At 48.8% G+C, this 16,286-nt stretch overlaps 1 protein-coding gene across 2 annotated transcripts in view; it reads left to right on the forward strand.

The window, feature by feature from the left end:
- Positions 1-10,572, forward strand: part of SLX9 (SLX9 ribosome biogenesis factor) — a 50,769-nt gene extending 40,197 nt beyond the window's left edge. Inside the window, exons 4-6 of one of the 2 annotated variants that reach the window (XM_054070566.1) lie at positions 2,261-2,414; positions 7,656-7,724; positions 9,955-10,572. In XM_054070566.1, coding sequence (XP_053926541.1) covers positions 2,261-2,414; positions 7,656-7,724; positions 9,955-10,081 — 350 coding nt within the window. In that variant the 3' untranslated portion in view covers positions 10,082-10,572. The remainder of the gene's footprint in view (positions 1-2,260; positions 2,415-7,655; positions 7,725-9,954) is intronic. The other variant, XM_054070565.1, reaches the window with a different exon arrangement.
- The last annotated feature ends 5,714 nt before the right edge of the window (positions 10,573-16,286 follow it).

Consider the following 16,286-nt stretch of genomic DNA (forward strand, 5'->3'; position numbering starts at 1 on the left):
AGAAAAATGGAATAGCTGGAAAGAGCATATGTAGACATCAATAAAGAAACTGATATTATGATTATTAGTGAAATGAACTGGTATTTCCAGAGATGGTGATTTAAAATGAAACTCATCATTCTAACATTGTGACCTAAAAGAGCTGCAGTCAACTGAAAACACATAGATTTTTATCTGATGCAAAAAACTCAATTTTTTTGTGAGGTTTGCAGTCTTTGAGTATTCCTCACACCCCCAAAAGAAAACCCAACTTGGACTGCTGAAGTTGTTATCATTGTATCTCTCTTTTCCTAACTCTTCCCAAGAGTTTATTGTTTCTGCTTGTCCAGGGCTTCGCTTATGACACTGGATGCCAAGACCCTGGGAAATAAAGTTCAGCCCAGTAGTGCAAACGCAAAATTTGGAGATTTCTTCCATTCTAATAAATCATCTCAGGAGAGAGTAGAGGGGGAAAAAAAATTATGCAATGCTTTAGACATTAGAAGTATGCACATTTAAAAATACATATATCGAATGGCTCCTCAGACTAACAAGACTTCATAGGAAAAGAATTTGGGATGTTTGCGCAAAATCAGGTGTCTGAAAATTCTGAGGACATGCTGTTTATGAAAGCACTGAAGTAGTCAGCTTCATAAAGCCAGACCAAAAAAAGAAGTGATGCAGAACAGAAAGCTGTGTTCTTGGCAGGGGCTGCTGTGAGGAGAAGCGTTTACAATCCAGATTTATCACAAACATCCATGTACAGCAAAACTGCAGTTCATGAAAAACTGTTGCTCTTCGACTCAGCTGAGTTGGGGAGCAAACAAGACAAAGATAGTAAAGGAGCCAGCGGCTAGCCAGTGAATTTGAGTTCTGCTTTCTTCAATGTGGGCAGCAGGATTAGACCCAGAACCGCAGGTGGCATCATGCCTGCTGTCTGTAGGTGGGAATGGCTGCTTTTGTGTTCCCACCAAAAATACTTGGGCTGATTTAGTCTTGCTTCTGTGGCCATGCTGTGCTGGAAGCTGTTGGCCTTCCTGTGTTGCCAGCTTGGCCCCATGGCTACTGGCTCTGTACACCACTGTGTCTGAGCAGGAGTTTCTAGCTCTAGCAGTGTTGAGGCTCATCCTTGCAATACACTCATTGTCCAAGGCAATAAGCAGAAGCCTGCTGTTTCCCTGCAGCCTCTGCTGGGTATGTGTGGAGGAACTGGAGTCCTCCACCATGTACCTCGCACTGGTATCCATGGGCAGTGCAGAGGGTTTGCAAGCCTGGTGACAACCTGGCAGAAGGAAGAGGAGCTCATGCATCCAGCAAAGCTCTAGCTGTTCCTGGTGGCATCATCAAGGAATTTTTTGGACAGGTGGGGGCACCTTGGAGTTAAGCTGGAGGCTTGAAACAGTGCTGGGATTTTGTGGCTGTCCTGGAGAAAAACGTGCGCTGCTGAGGCTCACCGTGGAGGGTGCTGGCTCTGTAAGGCTTGAGTAGCTGCAGGACCTATTTCTACACCAGGGAGCCTCAGGGACTGAGGCAGAAGCCTGCAGCTTTTAATGCCCACCTCCCGTGGCAGGGAAGGGAGACTGCTGTAACATTTGTAGAGCTGTATGTGCCCACAGCCTTGCTCAGAGCTGCTGCAGGGAGACTGGTAAACACGGCCTCAAGGGACAGCCACCTGCCTCCGTGTCTGCCACTCGGTGCAGTGCTTTCCTAAGGGCCCAGTGTATCTGACTGCTTGAGCTCTGTGATGAGTCACGAAGGTGAGACCCTGACTTGCTCCAAGCTAAGTAAACAACTGAAATTAAGTTCATCTTTTCTGCCTGTGCTAAGAGACCATTGTTTTGTCCCAATAGCAAAGCAGAGGTGAGGTTGTGACTGTTGAATGCCACATACGGAGCTGACTGTATTTAGTTTGTATTTTCTGCTCTTGTTTCTCTTTCCTAATTCCATGCAAACTGGTTAGTGTGTTTTTTTTCCACCCCAGGACTCCTGTGCTGTGTTGCAGTGAGCAAGGAATAGTGCAAAGGATGGGAACTGTTCAGAGAAAATCTGTCTGGGGATTTCACTTCCCATTGCAAATATCAGTAGAGATGTATATAGATACAAGCAAACATAGCAAGGGAGAAACTACACAGCTGTATTATTTTCAGTCCTTCCCTAGTTTAAATCACTTTTGGCCTGTTGTTGCTGTAGGTGGTAAAGCAGCCTATGAATTTCTTAGCTCAAGGGTTATAGCTTGCAAATGCTTCCCCTTCCTCCACTAGCGTCTTTTTTTCTAATTCAGAAATAGAAAACGTGAAGCTAGCCAAGCAGAAGCAAAAAGCCGAAGCAAAAAGGAAAGCAACACCAGTGGTGGGGGACTTGCAGCCATTGATGGAAGCACTGCCTGAGCTCTCTGACTTGACCTCAGCTGGCAGGGGTAGGAAGCCACCCAAGAGGTATGTACCATTTTGGGGGTGGGTTGTGCATTTTCCTTCTTTCTGCAGGATGAAGTGTCTTACAGCTTTGCTTGTAGCAACAGGCAATGCAAGCTTGGTTGTCAGGGTCAGGAGAACAGGGCCTCCATTTCACCCCTTTCCATGCTTCACTTACTGCAAGAGAAAAGCTTGAATGTGTCTTCTGAATCCACAGCGAGGAGGGGAACTGTATTGTGCACCTGAGGCTTGGCATGAGGCAGGCTGGGAGCAGCCAGATGTCCTGGAAGTGCAGGATTGACACACAAGTGTCCAGAGTGTAATGCTTCTGAGCTCACCTGAGAATCTGGACTTGAGGTGTTGCAGCCTGCGGTGTTGTCCTTCCAGACCTCCAGGCTTTCTCCAGAGACACTTCAAGCCCTTTGAATGGAGCTTTGTGCTCTGGCCAGACTCTTTGTTTGCCCTGTTTGCTTGCAGTGTGCCTTTAGACAAGTACAGAAAGACGGTGTTTCAGTTTCATTTATTGTACTGAAAGAGAAGGCTGTTTCTGATCCTCTTAACACCCACATCAGCCATCCCAGCCAGCTGTAGGGTGCATTCTGGTTGCCCTTATGTTTTCTCCCTTTTAATGCACTTACCCAGTCAGTGTTGCAGCTGCTTTTGCATCCCTCTATGCAGTATAAAAGTGCTCTGTGTGCTGCGCAAATGGTTGTCCATCCTCTCCGGTTGTTCAGTAGGGGTTGGAACTAGAAACATGTTTTGACTGTAATAAGAAAGCATTTAGATTAGAGAATAGCCAAGAAGGCAGCTGTCTGGCAAAGCACCCTCTTCTTTGGTTGCAGATCAGGGCGGGACATACCATGAACCCTCTGGAGACTTGCAGGATGCTTCAGAAATAAACTCTCACCCAGGTGGGACACCCACCTACCTCGGAGCATGGCTGAGTTGGCAGTTCCCTGTGCTTCTGGAAAGCCACTCCTCAGACAAACAGCAGCTTATGAACCTTGCATCTAAGCATGGGAAAATATTCCCTTCCTTAATTTGGCTTCTAATTCTTTGGATAGCATTTTTTTTCCTTTTTTTTTTTTCTTTATGCAGCCATTCAGTCAACCTGCCTTCTTTTTCGGTGTGAACAGCAAAATACATGCGGTTTCAAGTCTTGTGGAGCACTGAGGGTTGGTTGGGTGGAGCTCTGGGCCAGAGTGTAACCAGAGCCTGAGCAGGGAACCTTTCCCCCTTTTTTTTTGATGACATTCCGCAACCACATGTAGCGTCTGGCTCCAGGTTCTGTTCAGGAGTCATTCTCCCTCACCATTTTTCCCCAAGCCCCTTGGTGGCTGAGCCTCTGTTATTCAGGAGAGTGGATTGCAGAAAGTATGTTTAGGGGAAGAAGGACGGGTAGGGCAGACAGGCAGGGTGCTCCCTTTGCTTTCCTGGGTGGCTGCGTAGTCAAGTACAAATGCACAGTGTTGCTGCAACTTGCAATTCCAGACCAGCTCAAAATAGAGTAGAACTGGGAAAAGATGAGAGACAGCTGACAAGGATGACAATGGAGGATCCACAGCTTCTGTGCAAGGGGTGGCTTGAGTGAGCTGGGGAGTCCTCAGCCTGGACAGGAGGTAGAGGCAAAGAGGCTTTGGAATGTAATAGTCTATAAAATCAGGTGTGACGTTAGGAAGCAGTTAATCTTCCTTTCCAGTATGAGAAATAAAGGACATGAAACATCACTAGCAAGTAGGTGGTTTGGTGCAAACAGGAGGCTCACTGCTCTGCACAGCTCCTTGCTGGAGGGTGTGGTAGCTGAGAGAAGCTTGTGAGTTCAGGTGACACCTGACAAATCCAATGAGAGCTCCGTGAAGGGTTACTGCATATATATATAATCTGCAGCTGGCACAAGGCCTCTGAGCTGCAAATATTGGAGAGGATGTGGCTATAGGCTTGTCTTATCCCTCTCTGGCTACCTGCTGCAGGTTGCTTCAAGGCAAAACAGCCAAAATGGTCCTTCCAGTTACTGCAGTTGCTCTTCTCTTCTGTAGTACAAGGAAAAAGGCGAGGATGTGTGGCACACGTGGAAGCATTCAGTGGTCTTGCATGGATCTCCAGCCTGGCATCTTCAGAGAAGTGCTGTCAGCCCCCTCTCCAAACCCAGACCTCCTGTGAGAGTGTGGCAGCCCTTCTCTCCTTTTGAGCTCATACTCTGGCTCTGTTTTCACTTCAGCCGCAAGGCTGTGGTGTCTAGAAAGCCCAGTGGGCCTGTAGCACAGTAGGGTGGAGAAGCACAGCCCTGGCTGAGAATTTCTGGATTGGCCAGTACTATATGCAAGTGGCACAACAGGGGTGGGAGCTTTGCATTGACTGATGTCACCCAAATTGCCTGAGACATGCCAGCCAAAAAGCAGTCCCCCTTGGTACTGTCATGGGGGAGTCACAGTGTTCTCCTCCCCCTTGCTGGCTTGTGGCTTCCTGGACTGCATGAGGATGTATGTGCATCAGTGTTTGAAATAATCAGAGGAAGCTTTTATAGGATTTGAATCATTACATAAATAAAGTGTAATACTCTGGTGATTTGTCAGCATTATTAATAAAAGATTAGATTCTCCAGGAATTTGATCTCCTGCTGGGTAAGAGAGCATTACAGAGAGGTTTCCATTCTGTTTTATAATGAATGAAGGCAATGAAGTGTAATGAAACAGGGCTACTAACATGGCCCAAGTGAGCAGGCAGTGTGCTGGTGGTTTGGTGGGGGAGATCAGGGAGCAGCCTTTCAAACCTGCTGGACAAGACGGACAGACCTGCTGAGTGGAACTGAAAAGCCTTCAGAAGCACCGTGTCCTTTGAAATAGTGGGATGTGCAAAAGTGGGCTTGTGCAGCCTGAAGCAGCCCTGTGCCCTCGTGGTGTGCTGCAGAGGATGCTGTCCCGAGAGCCACTGCCTCAGGGACAGGTGATCTCATAGGGCCTGGGCTGTCCTCTAGACAGGCTTTCCTTTAAGCACTGTCACCCTCTGGAGAGCTACTCATCTTTGAAGGGACTGCCATGGCAACTTGGTGGTGCACTTGGTAGCCCCTGCACTGGTGATTATGGCTTGCCACCCAACTTGAGAAGAGATTTTTCTGTGCTTCTGTGAGTGAGTCAGGCAAACTGGGACAAGAAATTGTTCTGTGCCGAACAGTTAGCGGACATGAAGAGAGCAGAGATTCTTCCTTTTGTTTCTATGCCTTGCAATACCAGTGGACACAGCAGTGTGATGGAACTTTGCAAACCTTTGTAGCTGTTTGTCTGCTCTTGCTGGTCACCATTCCTCATGAGCTCTCTGGCCTGTTGCGTAATGCTGGCAGTGCAGGCATGACCTTGAGTGGGGCCAAAGTGCAGGAGCAGTGGGCAAGCATTGTTCTGCCTGTTTGCCCTTTCATGCACAGGCTCTGTGCTGTGAAGGCTGACTGACATACATCCACCCTGTTTGGGTTTGTCTGGTTTGGCAGGGAACTTGGATGCTGGGGAATACTGTGCTGGGATGAGGGTAAATCAGCTATGATTGGGGCAGTGGTGAGAGCAGCTTTCAGCAACTTGGGTCCACCAGGTTCCCCCTTGAGGAAAACTACAATGGACTGGGACAGGGAGAGGAAAGATGAGGAGCAAACTCTGATTGAATAGAGAGGGATGATAAAAGTGAGTGGAGTGAAGAAATAAGGGGCAAGGGAGGAGGCGGAAAGGAAGAATGGGCAAAATGTGCAGAATGAGAGGATGGGGGGTAGCGGGTCAGAGATGGAAACGGGAAGAGGAGATCACTCTAACACATAGAACCATAGAATGGGTTGGGTTGGAAGGGACCTTAAAGATCATCCAATTCCAACCCCTCTGCCATGGGCCAGGACACGTCCCATGGTGTCTGCCAACAAGAGACATGATGTCTGCCAATAAGACACAGTCTACAGCAGACCAGATCCTGCTGTTTTGAAGAGGTAGTGACTTTCATGTTTCCTAACCTTGAGAAAGTTGAAGGGCTCTGGTGCAGCTCAGATTGTAGAGGCCCCGGTCCGCAGCACCCACTAGCAAAGGAAGATTCCTCTTTGAGCCCTGTCCCAGCAGGGGCGTGGGAGGCAGACCCTCTTCCCTCCTTGAGCTGTGTGCTGGGGCTCAGCCCCAGAATGAATCAGAGAGGAGCTGCTCTGCAGTGGCACATCCTCTTTCCCACCTTGCTTCCCCTGTCTACCTCTGTGTCTGTGCAATCCTAAAGGATGGCAGTTGCTTCTTGTTTTCTTTATGCCAAGTTCTACCAACAGCTGCCCTTGTGCTCTTCAACTCCCAAAAGCAGTTGCTGCCCTTCCTGTGTTTCCCTTGCTTAGAGGTTGGCTTTGTGCTAAATCCCTGCTGCTGCCTGTCACCGGGCACCACGTGCTTCCAGTGTCTTGTGTAGGGTGGGATTAGACCTCTGGTCACGTTGGACTTTGCCCAGGATTAAGAAATGGGTTCAGGCAGTGCATATCTATGCTTGCTGCAGTGCCCCAGCTGAACATAGTGCACCATCCTGCATTCCTGCGAGTCCATGGTCTTGTAACTTCATGGGGTTCGTAGAACTTATGTTTGGTGTCAAAAGCTGAAGCTGTGTTGTTGTGCTTCTCCTCTAGCTATTCTGTTTGCATCTGACTTAAACTGGCAAGCCTTTGGCGAGGGTATGGCAAAGAGAAAGGAATATTCCATTCTTTATCTTAAAATATAAGTGACATCTTATGCCCCAGTGCTCCCACCACAGGACTCAAAGCAGGGCTGGCAGTTCCCTCTTCTTGCTGAGTAACCATGGCACTGTCTGTAACTGATGTCTGCCCATGCTGGAGCTTGGCAGCATTAGTAAGGAACATGAGATATGCTGAGGTGATGAGTGCGTGGTGGTGAGGGGAAGCTTGACGGGATCTTTTCTCTAAGCAGCAGTATCGGTTTGACGTGGTGGTTAGTGATAAGCAGAAAGTAATCTGAGCTCATGATCAGTTCTAGAACTAAAAATGATCCAATTTTTCTTCAGTGCATTTACCTCCTGCCTGTTTAGTCCTGACTCCTGAGCTGTTGTCAGTGTGTAGAGTTTGCCTCTCCATTACTGTCTGGCTATGGAAATAATTGCCTTTCAGGACAATTTCTATGCAGGACAATTAGCAGTACTTTCTGGGAAGGCAGATGCAGAATCCCTGGACTCTTTCCATCTCCACAGCAATTGCTAAATTACTGCTCTTCTCCAACACTTCCTCACTTCTTTTGTTTCTTTTCTCCACAGCCATGTAAAAGCAAAGGCAGAACCAGCAGACTTCTGTCTGATGAAACAAGCTCAGAAGCGCCGGCTCTTGTAAGTATGCAATTATTAGTATCCAGTCTCTGCTGAGCATTACAGAATGGCTGAGGCTGGAAGGGACCTCTGGATGTCAGCTGGCCCAACCGCCCTGCTCAAGCAGATTCACCTAGAGCTGGTTGCCTAGGACCATGTCCACATGGCTTTTGAGTATCTTCAAGGATGGAGATCACACAGCCTCTCTAGGCAACCAGTTCCAGTGTTTGAGTCTTGCACACCTGAAGGCCCGAGAAGAGGTGATAGCTTTGATCTTCCCCTTTACGTAGTATAAGTTGTTTGCAGGTGTCCTTAGTCCTTACCAGACTCAGTCAGTTCTAAACAGATTCAGTCTACTTTTCTCATGTAACTTCTAAGTGAAGAGAGCAGAGGAAACTGCATTTGCTCATTTAAGAGTTCACTTTCCCCATCTCATTGAAAAGAAAGTGATGGCTTGGGACTCCTGTGTATGGTCTGTGGGGTTTGAGGACAAACCCACACCAAGTGTCATCTTGTTCCTCCTGGCCACAGTTGTCATTTCTAGAGGTAGCCAGTGAGTATGCCTGTACCGTGTCCCTCTGCACCATGAATGATCTGGTTATCAACCAGGTGGTGCGTCCCTTGTCTTGGCTTGCTGAATTGTAGCTGCAACATTCAGCTGTGGTTCAGTCTGTTACAACACCAAGCCCCCATAGCTCCAGCTGGTACCCTTCAGGAAAGCCTCCTTTAGTTGTGTTGATGAACAGTTCCTGGAACTCTGCGTAGCTTCAGGAGCTGCAGCTGCTCTGGTGGAACACCTCTGGGACACTAACTTAAGTGGCATATGTCCCTTAGGAGGATAGCTGTCCATTGGCATCTGCAAACTTCTGGTAAAATGAAGCACTTGAACGCTTTTGAATAATTTCTGGACTTGATTGAAGGTCTGGCAACCCCTTACTTCTCTCTGTGATCTGTTGGATATTTTATACTGCCACCAGGCATCAAGCACTTGATTTTCCCTCAGTGCAGCTCTCCTGGGGCTAGGCACTGTGTTTGCTTTCTGTGATCCCAGTTTCCAGGATTTCTGTCACTTCTGAGCCATTCAACTTCAAACTGAGGATGAGGAGAATAGTCAGTGCAGATCGCAGCATTGCTCTCCAACACACTCTATGAATGCAGTTCTCTGTCTGAAACTGGACAGTGTTGGAGTTGGGATAGCTTTCATGTTCAGTTCTGCCTTTCTGGGTGAGTCCCTTTTTGCCTTGTTGCAGAAGCCCAAGGATTATGGCCTCGAGTGCCACAAGTGAGAGTCTTATTATGCTGGAGCTTGTAAGTGAGGAACGCTGCTTGAGGAGGACCTTGTATACAGATCTAAATCCAAACAGGCAACTCCACTACAGCCTTCTGTATCAGCAAGCCAATGATCCCCTGTGTGTCCCCCTCTTCTCCTCTGCACAAAACTGGACAGATGCACTCAGTAACGGCATGTATCCTGCTGTAGTGGTCTGTGAACTGTGTGCGTCTTCGCAGGGAAAATCTTTGGAGGAAGATCTCTGAGGTTTATTTTCGAGGATACTAGTTAGTACTGGAGGTTCCCTAACCCTCACCCCATTGTCCTGTCTGCCACAACTGCTGACAGTGTTGGAAGTGTGTGTCTGGCGGGGCTGCAGAGCCTGGCAGTCTGTCGTAGGGAGGTGGGGAGGGAAGGTCACAGTGGATGTGACTTATGTGGAAAATCACTTTTATTTTTATACTCCTGCTCTATTCTTCTTCCCTGGTTGCTTGCTTTTTAAGACAAGACCATTTCCACAGCAACCCGCTGTGGCCAAGCATACAAAGGTAATTCTGTCATGCTTCTCCTGTGGTGTTTAACTAGCATGGCACATAGGATTACCAGGCTTCTATGTTGACCAATAAAGAGGGTCAGTAGATGAGCTCTTAAAAGCAGAATCTGCATTTGTGCTAGTGCACTCTGAAACAGTTTTCAATCTTAGTGATTTACCAGATACCCACAGGCTTTTGTTCCAGATTTACTAGGGAAAAGCTCTAAAAAACCATTTCCATTGCTCCCATGAAGTTGTCATCAATATGAACTTTGCCCTAGGGTAAATTTGGTTTATTTCTTGCACTGTGTCTTTCTGAGGTTTTCCATTCCAGGATCATTCCAGGATCATTTTGTCAGAAAGCCACTGCTTTATGAGTTCTCTTCATACCTTCTCAGTTCCTTTCCCATGAGGCACTTGGCATCTATGTGTTATTTTTCTTTCCTTAGAGAGGAGGAAGTAGCTCGATTTCATGAGGTCATCACCAATCCCAGCTACAGAGCCAACCCCCTCATGGCCATCAGCGAGCATCTCTCCAAGAGGCTGAGACAGGAGGAAGAAGGTAAACCCCTCTAGGGTGTCAGCCAGGATCAGACGTGCACTCCGGAACTGGTGCAAGGGCTCCAGGCTGCGAAGACACGTATCGGTAACATGACCACTCAGCCGCTTCAGATTATTACATCCAACAGTCCTGTTTTCTATGTTCAGGAATAATGCTATTGTCTCCTGACAGTGGAAGCTGCTCCTTGGCAAGCAGCCTGCAGAGAGCAGCGTGTTCTGTGAGATCTTTGTGAAGACACTAAGCTCCCTGTGAAGGGTCTTGACACCTTCTCTCTTCTTGTGAGTAGATTTCTTAAATTGTGCCAGTGGCGATGGATCTGCTTTCTGTCAATTCCCTCCTTCTTCTGACAACTCCAAAAAGAGAGTCCCTATTGCTCAGTCAACATGGCTTAAGACCCCAAGCCCTGGAGTCCAGAAGGCTGTTGTAGATCTGTGTAAAAACTGATACTGCTGTGAGAAATTCAGCTTTGGAGTAAACACACTTTCACACAACACTTAGTTTGTCTGGTTCTTGTTTTGGTAAATGCTAATTGAAATACAAGCCTATTCCCATCAGCGGGAAAATTACTTAAAAGAATGGGTTTATTTTCATGTGTACTGTGAACCCCTGCACTGCTGCTGCAACAGAAGCCATGTGAAATCATTGTAGATCACGTCTAACTCATAGACTTGCCTTCCTCCTGACCTGGAAGTATGCGCTTTCCGTTGGTGATGCTGATCCCATTTTGGCCTGGGCTGTGTGTGTTCCCCGCTTGGCCTGCCCTGTAGGAAGCATCCCAAAATGTGTCCTTGCTGCAGGCTGTGAGTTCAGCCGGTCATTTACAAGTTTGGGAACTGCTGCAGCATGGGAGGCACGTCCTTCTACCAAACCTAAATTTTCACAAAACCCCAGTGGATTTTCCTAGGGACAGCTGGAGGCAGGGCCATTCCCTGTTTGAGATGATCCCAACTTGATGCCCCAAAATGTCAGTGCTGTCTTTTGAACCATACAAAAAGTTTTCTGATGCTTCTTAACCTTGGAAAAGCATCCTGCCTATGTCAGGTCAGCTGAAGAGTATCTAAAACCTTTGAGAAAGAAATTCAGTCTCATTCCCAGAAGGAGCATGGAAGCTGCAGCTGACTCTTACCCAACTTTGTGCCTAAAACCAGCTGCAAAGGGCGTGGCAGGTACCTTGATCATACCTGTCTCTTGTGTCACTGCTTTTCTTCCTCCCTCTAGGCTGGCACTGTTAAACAAAGGCGGGTTTTCGCATGCCTGCCTCTTAGCCCTAGCAGTGCAGATGCTGATGCTATGTGTTGTTAGAGGATTGTCACCATGCCACCCCTCCTCCCCTGGCAGAGAGGCCTGCTGGCAGAGACCGCAGAGACCACAGAGAGCTGCTGCCTATGTCCCATCCTCAACTCTGTGGTTGTGGGACTGGCAGAGGGCTGTTAGGGCTGTCCTCTCCTCTGACAGCTCCTGCATCAGTGCTGGCAGGTAGTCACTGCTGTGCTCTTGATCTGTTTGCTGTAATGCCCTGCAGGACCCGGGCTCTGGAAAGCAGAGGGCTGTGGTGGGGTCAAACAACTCCTGTTTGGTTCCTTTGGTTCCTTACTAGTATCTGACTGCATTTCTTTTAGGCTGTGTTGGATTTTGAGCTCTGAACACCAGTCCCAGCTGTAGCCATGCTTCCTCTGCTTGTGTTACATAGGCTGGGCACTGCATTGGAGAGCTGGGCCTTGGGTACAGCCTGCAGCTCCTCTTCATGCTTATGGCTCCGAACAGCCTAAGATGTGACTAAGATTTGGACCAAGCTTAGGTTTTTGGGGTGGTTTTCTCTGTATGCCTACTGTTTATCCCTTTACTCTCTCTCATAGCTAGCTGCTTCCTGAGAAAGGCACCATCCTTATGTTTAAATGAAGGGAAGGGAGGAGATGAAGAAGGTGGTAACATCCAAGTACAAAGGAGAATGAAGGCTGCTCCTCTTGTTAGCGAACAGGACACATAGGGGGATGCATAAAGGTATCTGGACAGCAGGCAGGACAGAAGGTGGCTTTCAAGGCATGTTGGAGGACTTCTACTGTGTGTGCTCTGCACTTAGCAGGAGCTTTGCAGCTTTTTTTTTGTCTTGTGGTTTTAAGATAATACAGGACATGTGAGGAGAGCTCTGACCTCCTTGTGCACCTGGGTCTTGCAGTAGCCAAGCTGTGCCTGCACACCCCCATCACAGCAGCAGCAATGCATTGCTCTGCACCATCACAGATTGGTGCGATAGCTGGAGAAAAGCCAAAGGCAAGTTTATAAAATGCCATCTGGGGTCGTGCATGTGGTGCAGCATGACTGTGCTTTGCAGAGATCCAGCAGGAGTGGTGATTTCATCTGACAAACACCAATTTTCTGGGCACCGTGTATTTTGCACAGAGTGAGGCGATCCTTTGAAACTTTTGGAGAGTTAGTTGGATTGTTCCATGCACCTCCGTTCTGGACCAGTTCCTTCTTAGTAACTTCTTCCTAGGGTGAAAAAAAATCTAAAAGGCTATCAATTCATGGCTTCCCAGACTATGTAGTTTTCTTTTCACAGGCAGTTTCAAGGCACTTAGAGTCGAAACAACGCTTGGATGGCCTGAATTGCAATGTTAGGAAAACTCTCAGCTGGCAGAAGGGCTAATTATGGGTAGGTACTTCAGTAGATGTTGCTGTGGGTCATGTGCCAAGCGATAGCCACGTTCTGTCTCTGAAAGAGTAAAGCCTGACCCAACTGCATCCTTTTCTTATCCTGTGCAATTTTCTCTAAGAGGCCCTGCAGTTTGGGGCTGTAGTGGAAAAGGGATTTCTGCATGCAGAACCAGCTCTGAGCACTTTGGAGCCCCGAAAAGCATCTCAGGGAGAGGGGCGCTGTGGTTTGTGTAGCTCTTCCAGGGTGGCATCAAGGCAGGGGCTGTCCCCATGCCTCAGCCTGCATATGGACTTCCCAGCACCTTCAGGTTGCCAGCTGTGATAGCCAGAACTGGTCACTGGAAATTTGAACACCAGCAGCAGTCATCCTGTACTTCTTCCCTGCTCAGCCTGGCTGCTGAGTCCCATCTTTTCCCTTCAAACCACTGGAAGCCAACAGAGCTGAAGCACCATTACCTGGGAAGCGAAGGGGTGCCTTGCCTTGCCAGGCTGAGGTGTTGAGCTGAGTGACTCCGCTCAGGTGCCCACGCTGGTGGCCTTTTATCTTCATGCACAGCATCACTGTGCAGTGCAGTCACACCTTGTCTTTCCTCAGATGGGCCAATGCTGTCACTTGGCTGTGTCTAGCTCTTAGCCCACTGTTTGAAAATGTTGGTCTCTTGAGTATTTCGCAACAGTTAAACATGGGACTATTTGAAACTCTCGCTTACAGCCTGCTGCAGGGATCTCCTGCCCCCGCCATCCTAGCAGTTGAGCAAAGGACTTAAAATCTGCCAGGAAACAGGCGTCTGAGACACAGAGTCGCCTTCACAGTTGGCGTGTTTTCAGGATGATAAAAGCTTTCACGCCAATTTTTTTTTTTTTCAGATAGCAGGGTGGGAAAAATAGCTTCCAAGCTGCAGGGAGTAGTTGTGCTGGAGGGGAGGGCGGGGGCCTGACCCGACAGCTCCAGACTTAGCAAGAAATGAGTAAGCAGTGAAAGCACTGCAAACTCAGGACTGGAAGAGTCTGGGGACACTTTTTGCATCTGTTTTCTTTCTTGTTGGTGATTTTAATTCTGAAGGCTGTTCAGAGAACTGTATCTGAAAGCAGAAGCCTGGGTATTCTGCCCATCTGGTGGTACCAGTGGGTAATTTCTCCTACTCACAAAGCACCTGAAGTGGTAGGTGGAAGGGGTTTCTCCTTTGCCAGCTCCTCATGGGTAGTGTCTTTGGTTTGCAGGTTGCAAAAGGATTTTTTTTTTGTAGCAGCTTTTGCAACTCCCATGCTTTCACTCCGTACCTGAGATGGCCTGTCGTGCCTTGTTTCTGCTGGAGCAGGGGTTGCATCAGGCCAGTGACATGTCTCCAAAAAGTTGGTGAGTCACAGGGACCTGGTCCCAGCCTTTTGTCTAATCCCAGGAAGTCCCTAGTGCGAGTATGTAGGCTCCCTCCTCCCTCCTTCCACTTTCTGGCTTGTCTGTCTGGGAAAGTTTTCTTTTCAGACCTTGTGCAAGCGAGTCCCCCATTCCCTTAGCATATGGAAAATATGACTTATGCTGGGTGAAGTCCTTTTGCGTATGCTCTGGTTGAAGCTGTGAGCCGCGTTGGCCCGGTGGCTTTCTTTTTTTGCCTAGAGTTAAACGCGTGATGGCTTTTGTCAGCATAACCTCTGCTGCGGGTACTGACAGGGTGAGACTGGCTACCTCTGTGTCTGCCAGGGGAGGCTTGTGGCAGCTGGGCACAAGCAGGTGAGCCCAGCAGAACTCCCAGGTTTGCAGGCATTCCGCACCCAGGAAGTTCTGCACCTGGGAATTTGGCTCCCAGGTTTTGCACCAGACTGGGTGCCAACCTGATACCCAGCTGGCAGCCACTTGCTGTGCCGGCAGGTTGTCCGATGGCTCGTGACTGGGAACCCATCCCCGGAATTGCATCCAGTCCTGCTCCCGGGGCGGACTCAGACCTTCCTGGTAAATACAGTGTGTAATTGGCTACAAAAAACTGTTGATCCGTGCTGCTTTGTCATTAAATGCTCTGGGATGGAGCCTTGAGCTGCCATAAAGAAATCAGGGCAGTATCATCACTGCAGGGTGCAAGCAGGACAGCATTTGTAGCTGCTGGAAACAACTTTTCTTGGATAACAGGAGGGTTGCTGTTGGCACCACCTTCTTCACACCAACACCAGTTTGTGGAGGAGAGGAGTGGGAGTATGACAGATTCGTTTACTTTCTCCAGAGTCTTGCTGAGCCAGTGAAGAGATCCCAGGACTCTCGCAGGTGAACTCTGGCTGTGAGTAGTCTACACTTGGATCTCTAAAACTGTCACTCTGCCTTTCATCCATTCAGCGTAATCACCTGTCATGGGAATGAAGACCTTTCTTGCTGTGGTTACAGAGAAACACCTGGATGTCTAATAGGGATGCTCTTTTCCAGCCATTCGGAGCTACCTTCATCCTATGGACTCCTGAGCTTGAGCCCAAGTTTTGACACGTATCACAGCTGTGCCAGGCCCAGGAATGGCTTCCGATATGCAGCAAAACCTTGGTCTGTGACGTGGGAGGCATCTGCTGGCTGAGCTGTCCATCAGTAAGCTCAGCCCATCTTGGACCTCTTGTGTGACTGGTGGCTGGAAGCAGAGGGGCTGCCGCGGCTCCTTGAGATGAGGAGGTGTCTCTCAGCTCACAAAACAGACCTCAACTCCCCACCCTCTCTAACCTCGTGTGTCACTGGGATGGGCTGGGAGCAGGGCAGCAGCTCCATGAGCTGAGCCACACCCCAGCCTACAGGAGTGGCTGGATGAGACCCGGCTGGCTGTGACTCAGCCTAGCCATGGATGTCCTGCTGCAGCCTGGGTCCTGGTTACCTCCCTGTGACCTGGAGCACCCAGCCGGCTCCACCATGTACCAGTTGGCTTCTCAGGGAGCAGTGACTTGTGGAAACAGATCCAGGGGCATAAGGAAGCCAGATTTTCCTTTTGAATAGCAAGTAGCACTGAACTTCCTTCCTGCATCCCTGCCCCGGCATCCTCTGCCTAGGGCAGCTTGCCAGGGAGGTGGCTTTGGTGTTAAGGGTGGGGACTGCTTCAGAGAACAGGCTCCCTCCAGCCATGAAGCCAGTCCTTGGCAGTCCCTCTGTAGGGAGCATGGCTGGCCCAGCGCTCAGGGAGCTCCAGAGAGCTCAAGCTATAACAACTTCTGCTCCTTCCATCCCAGAAGTGATGGGGCAAAACTGAACATGGCTGGCAGAGCAGAGACCTAGCACTTGTGGCTTTCTGCTACTCCTCCCTCTTGCACGCTGCAGCAAGTGCAGCAAGCTCTTTCCCTGTGTGGGGTTACTTCTCCCTCTTCCCTGGCTGATCCTTGCTTTTCCCATGCTTTATGAAGCTGCTTGCATATTTTTACCTGTTTCGTTTGCCCTTTTTCTACAGCAACGGTACATCTGAAACCAACCAAGATGGGTTCCTGCAGGTATAGCAGGAGCAGCTGCAGAGAATCTGAGGAAATACAACTGCATGTGAATTTGAACTGCCTGATGGTTTGTGAAGCAGATGAGATTAGCACCAGCAACTCATCCTTTCATCTGCATTG

This window comes from Cuculus canorus, chromosome 6, assembly GCF_017976375.1.
Source record: "Cuculus canorus isolate bCucCan1 chromosome 6, bCucCan1.pri, whole genome shotgun sequence".
Classification (NCBI taxonomy): Eukaryota; Metazoa; Chordata; class Aves; order Cuculiformes; family Cuculidae; genus Cuculus; species Cuculus canorus.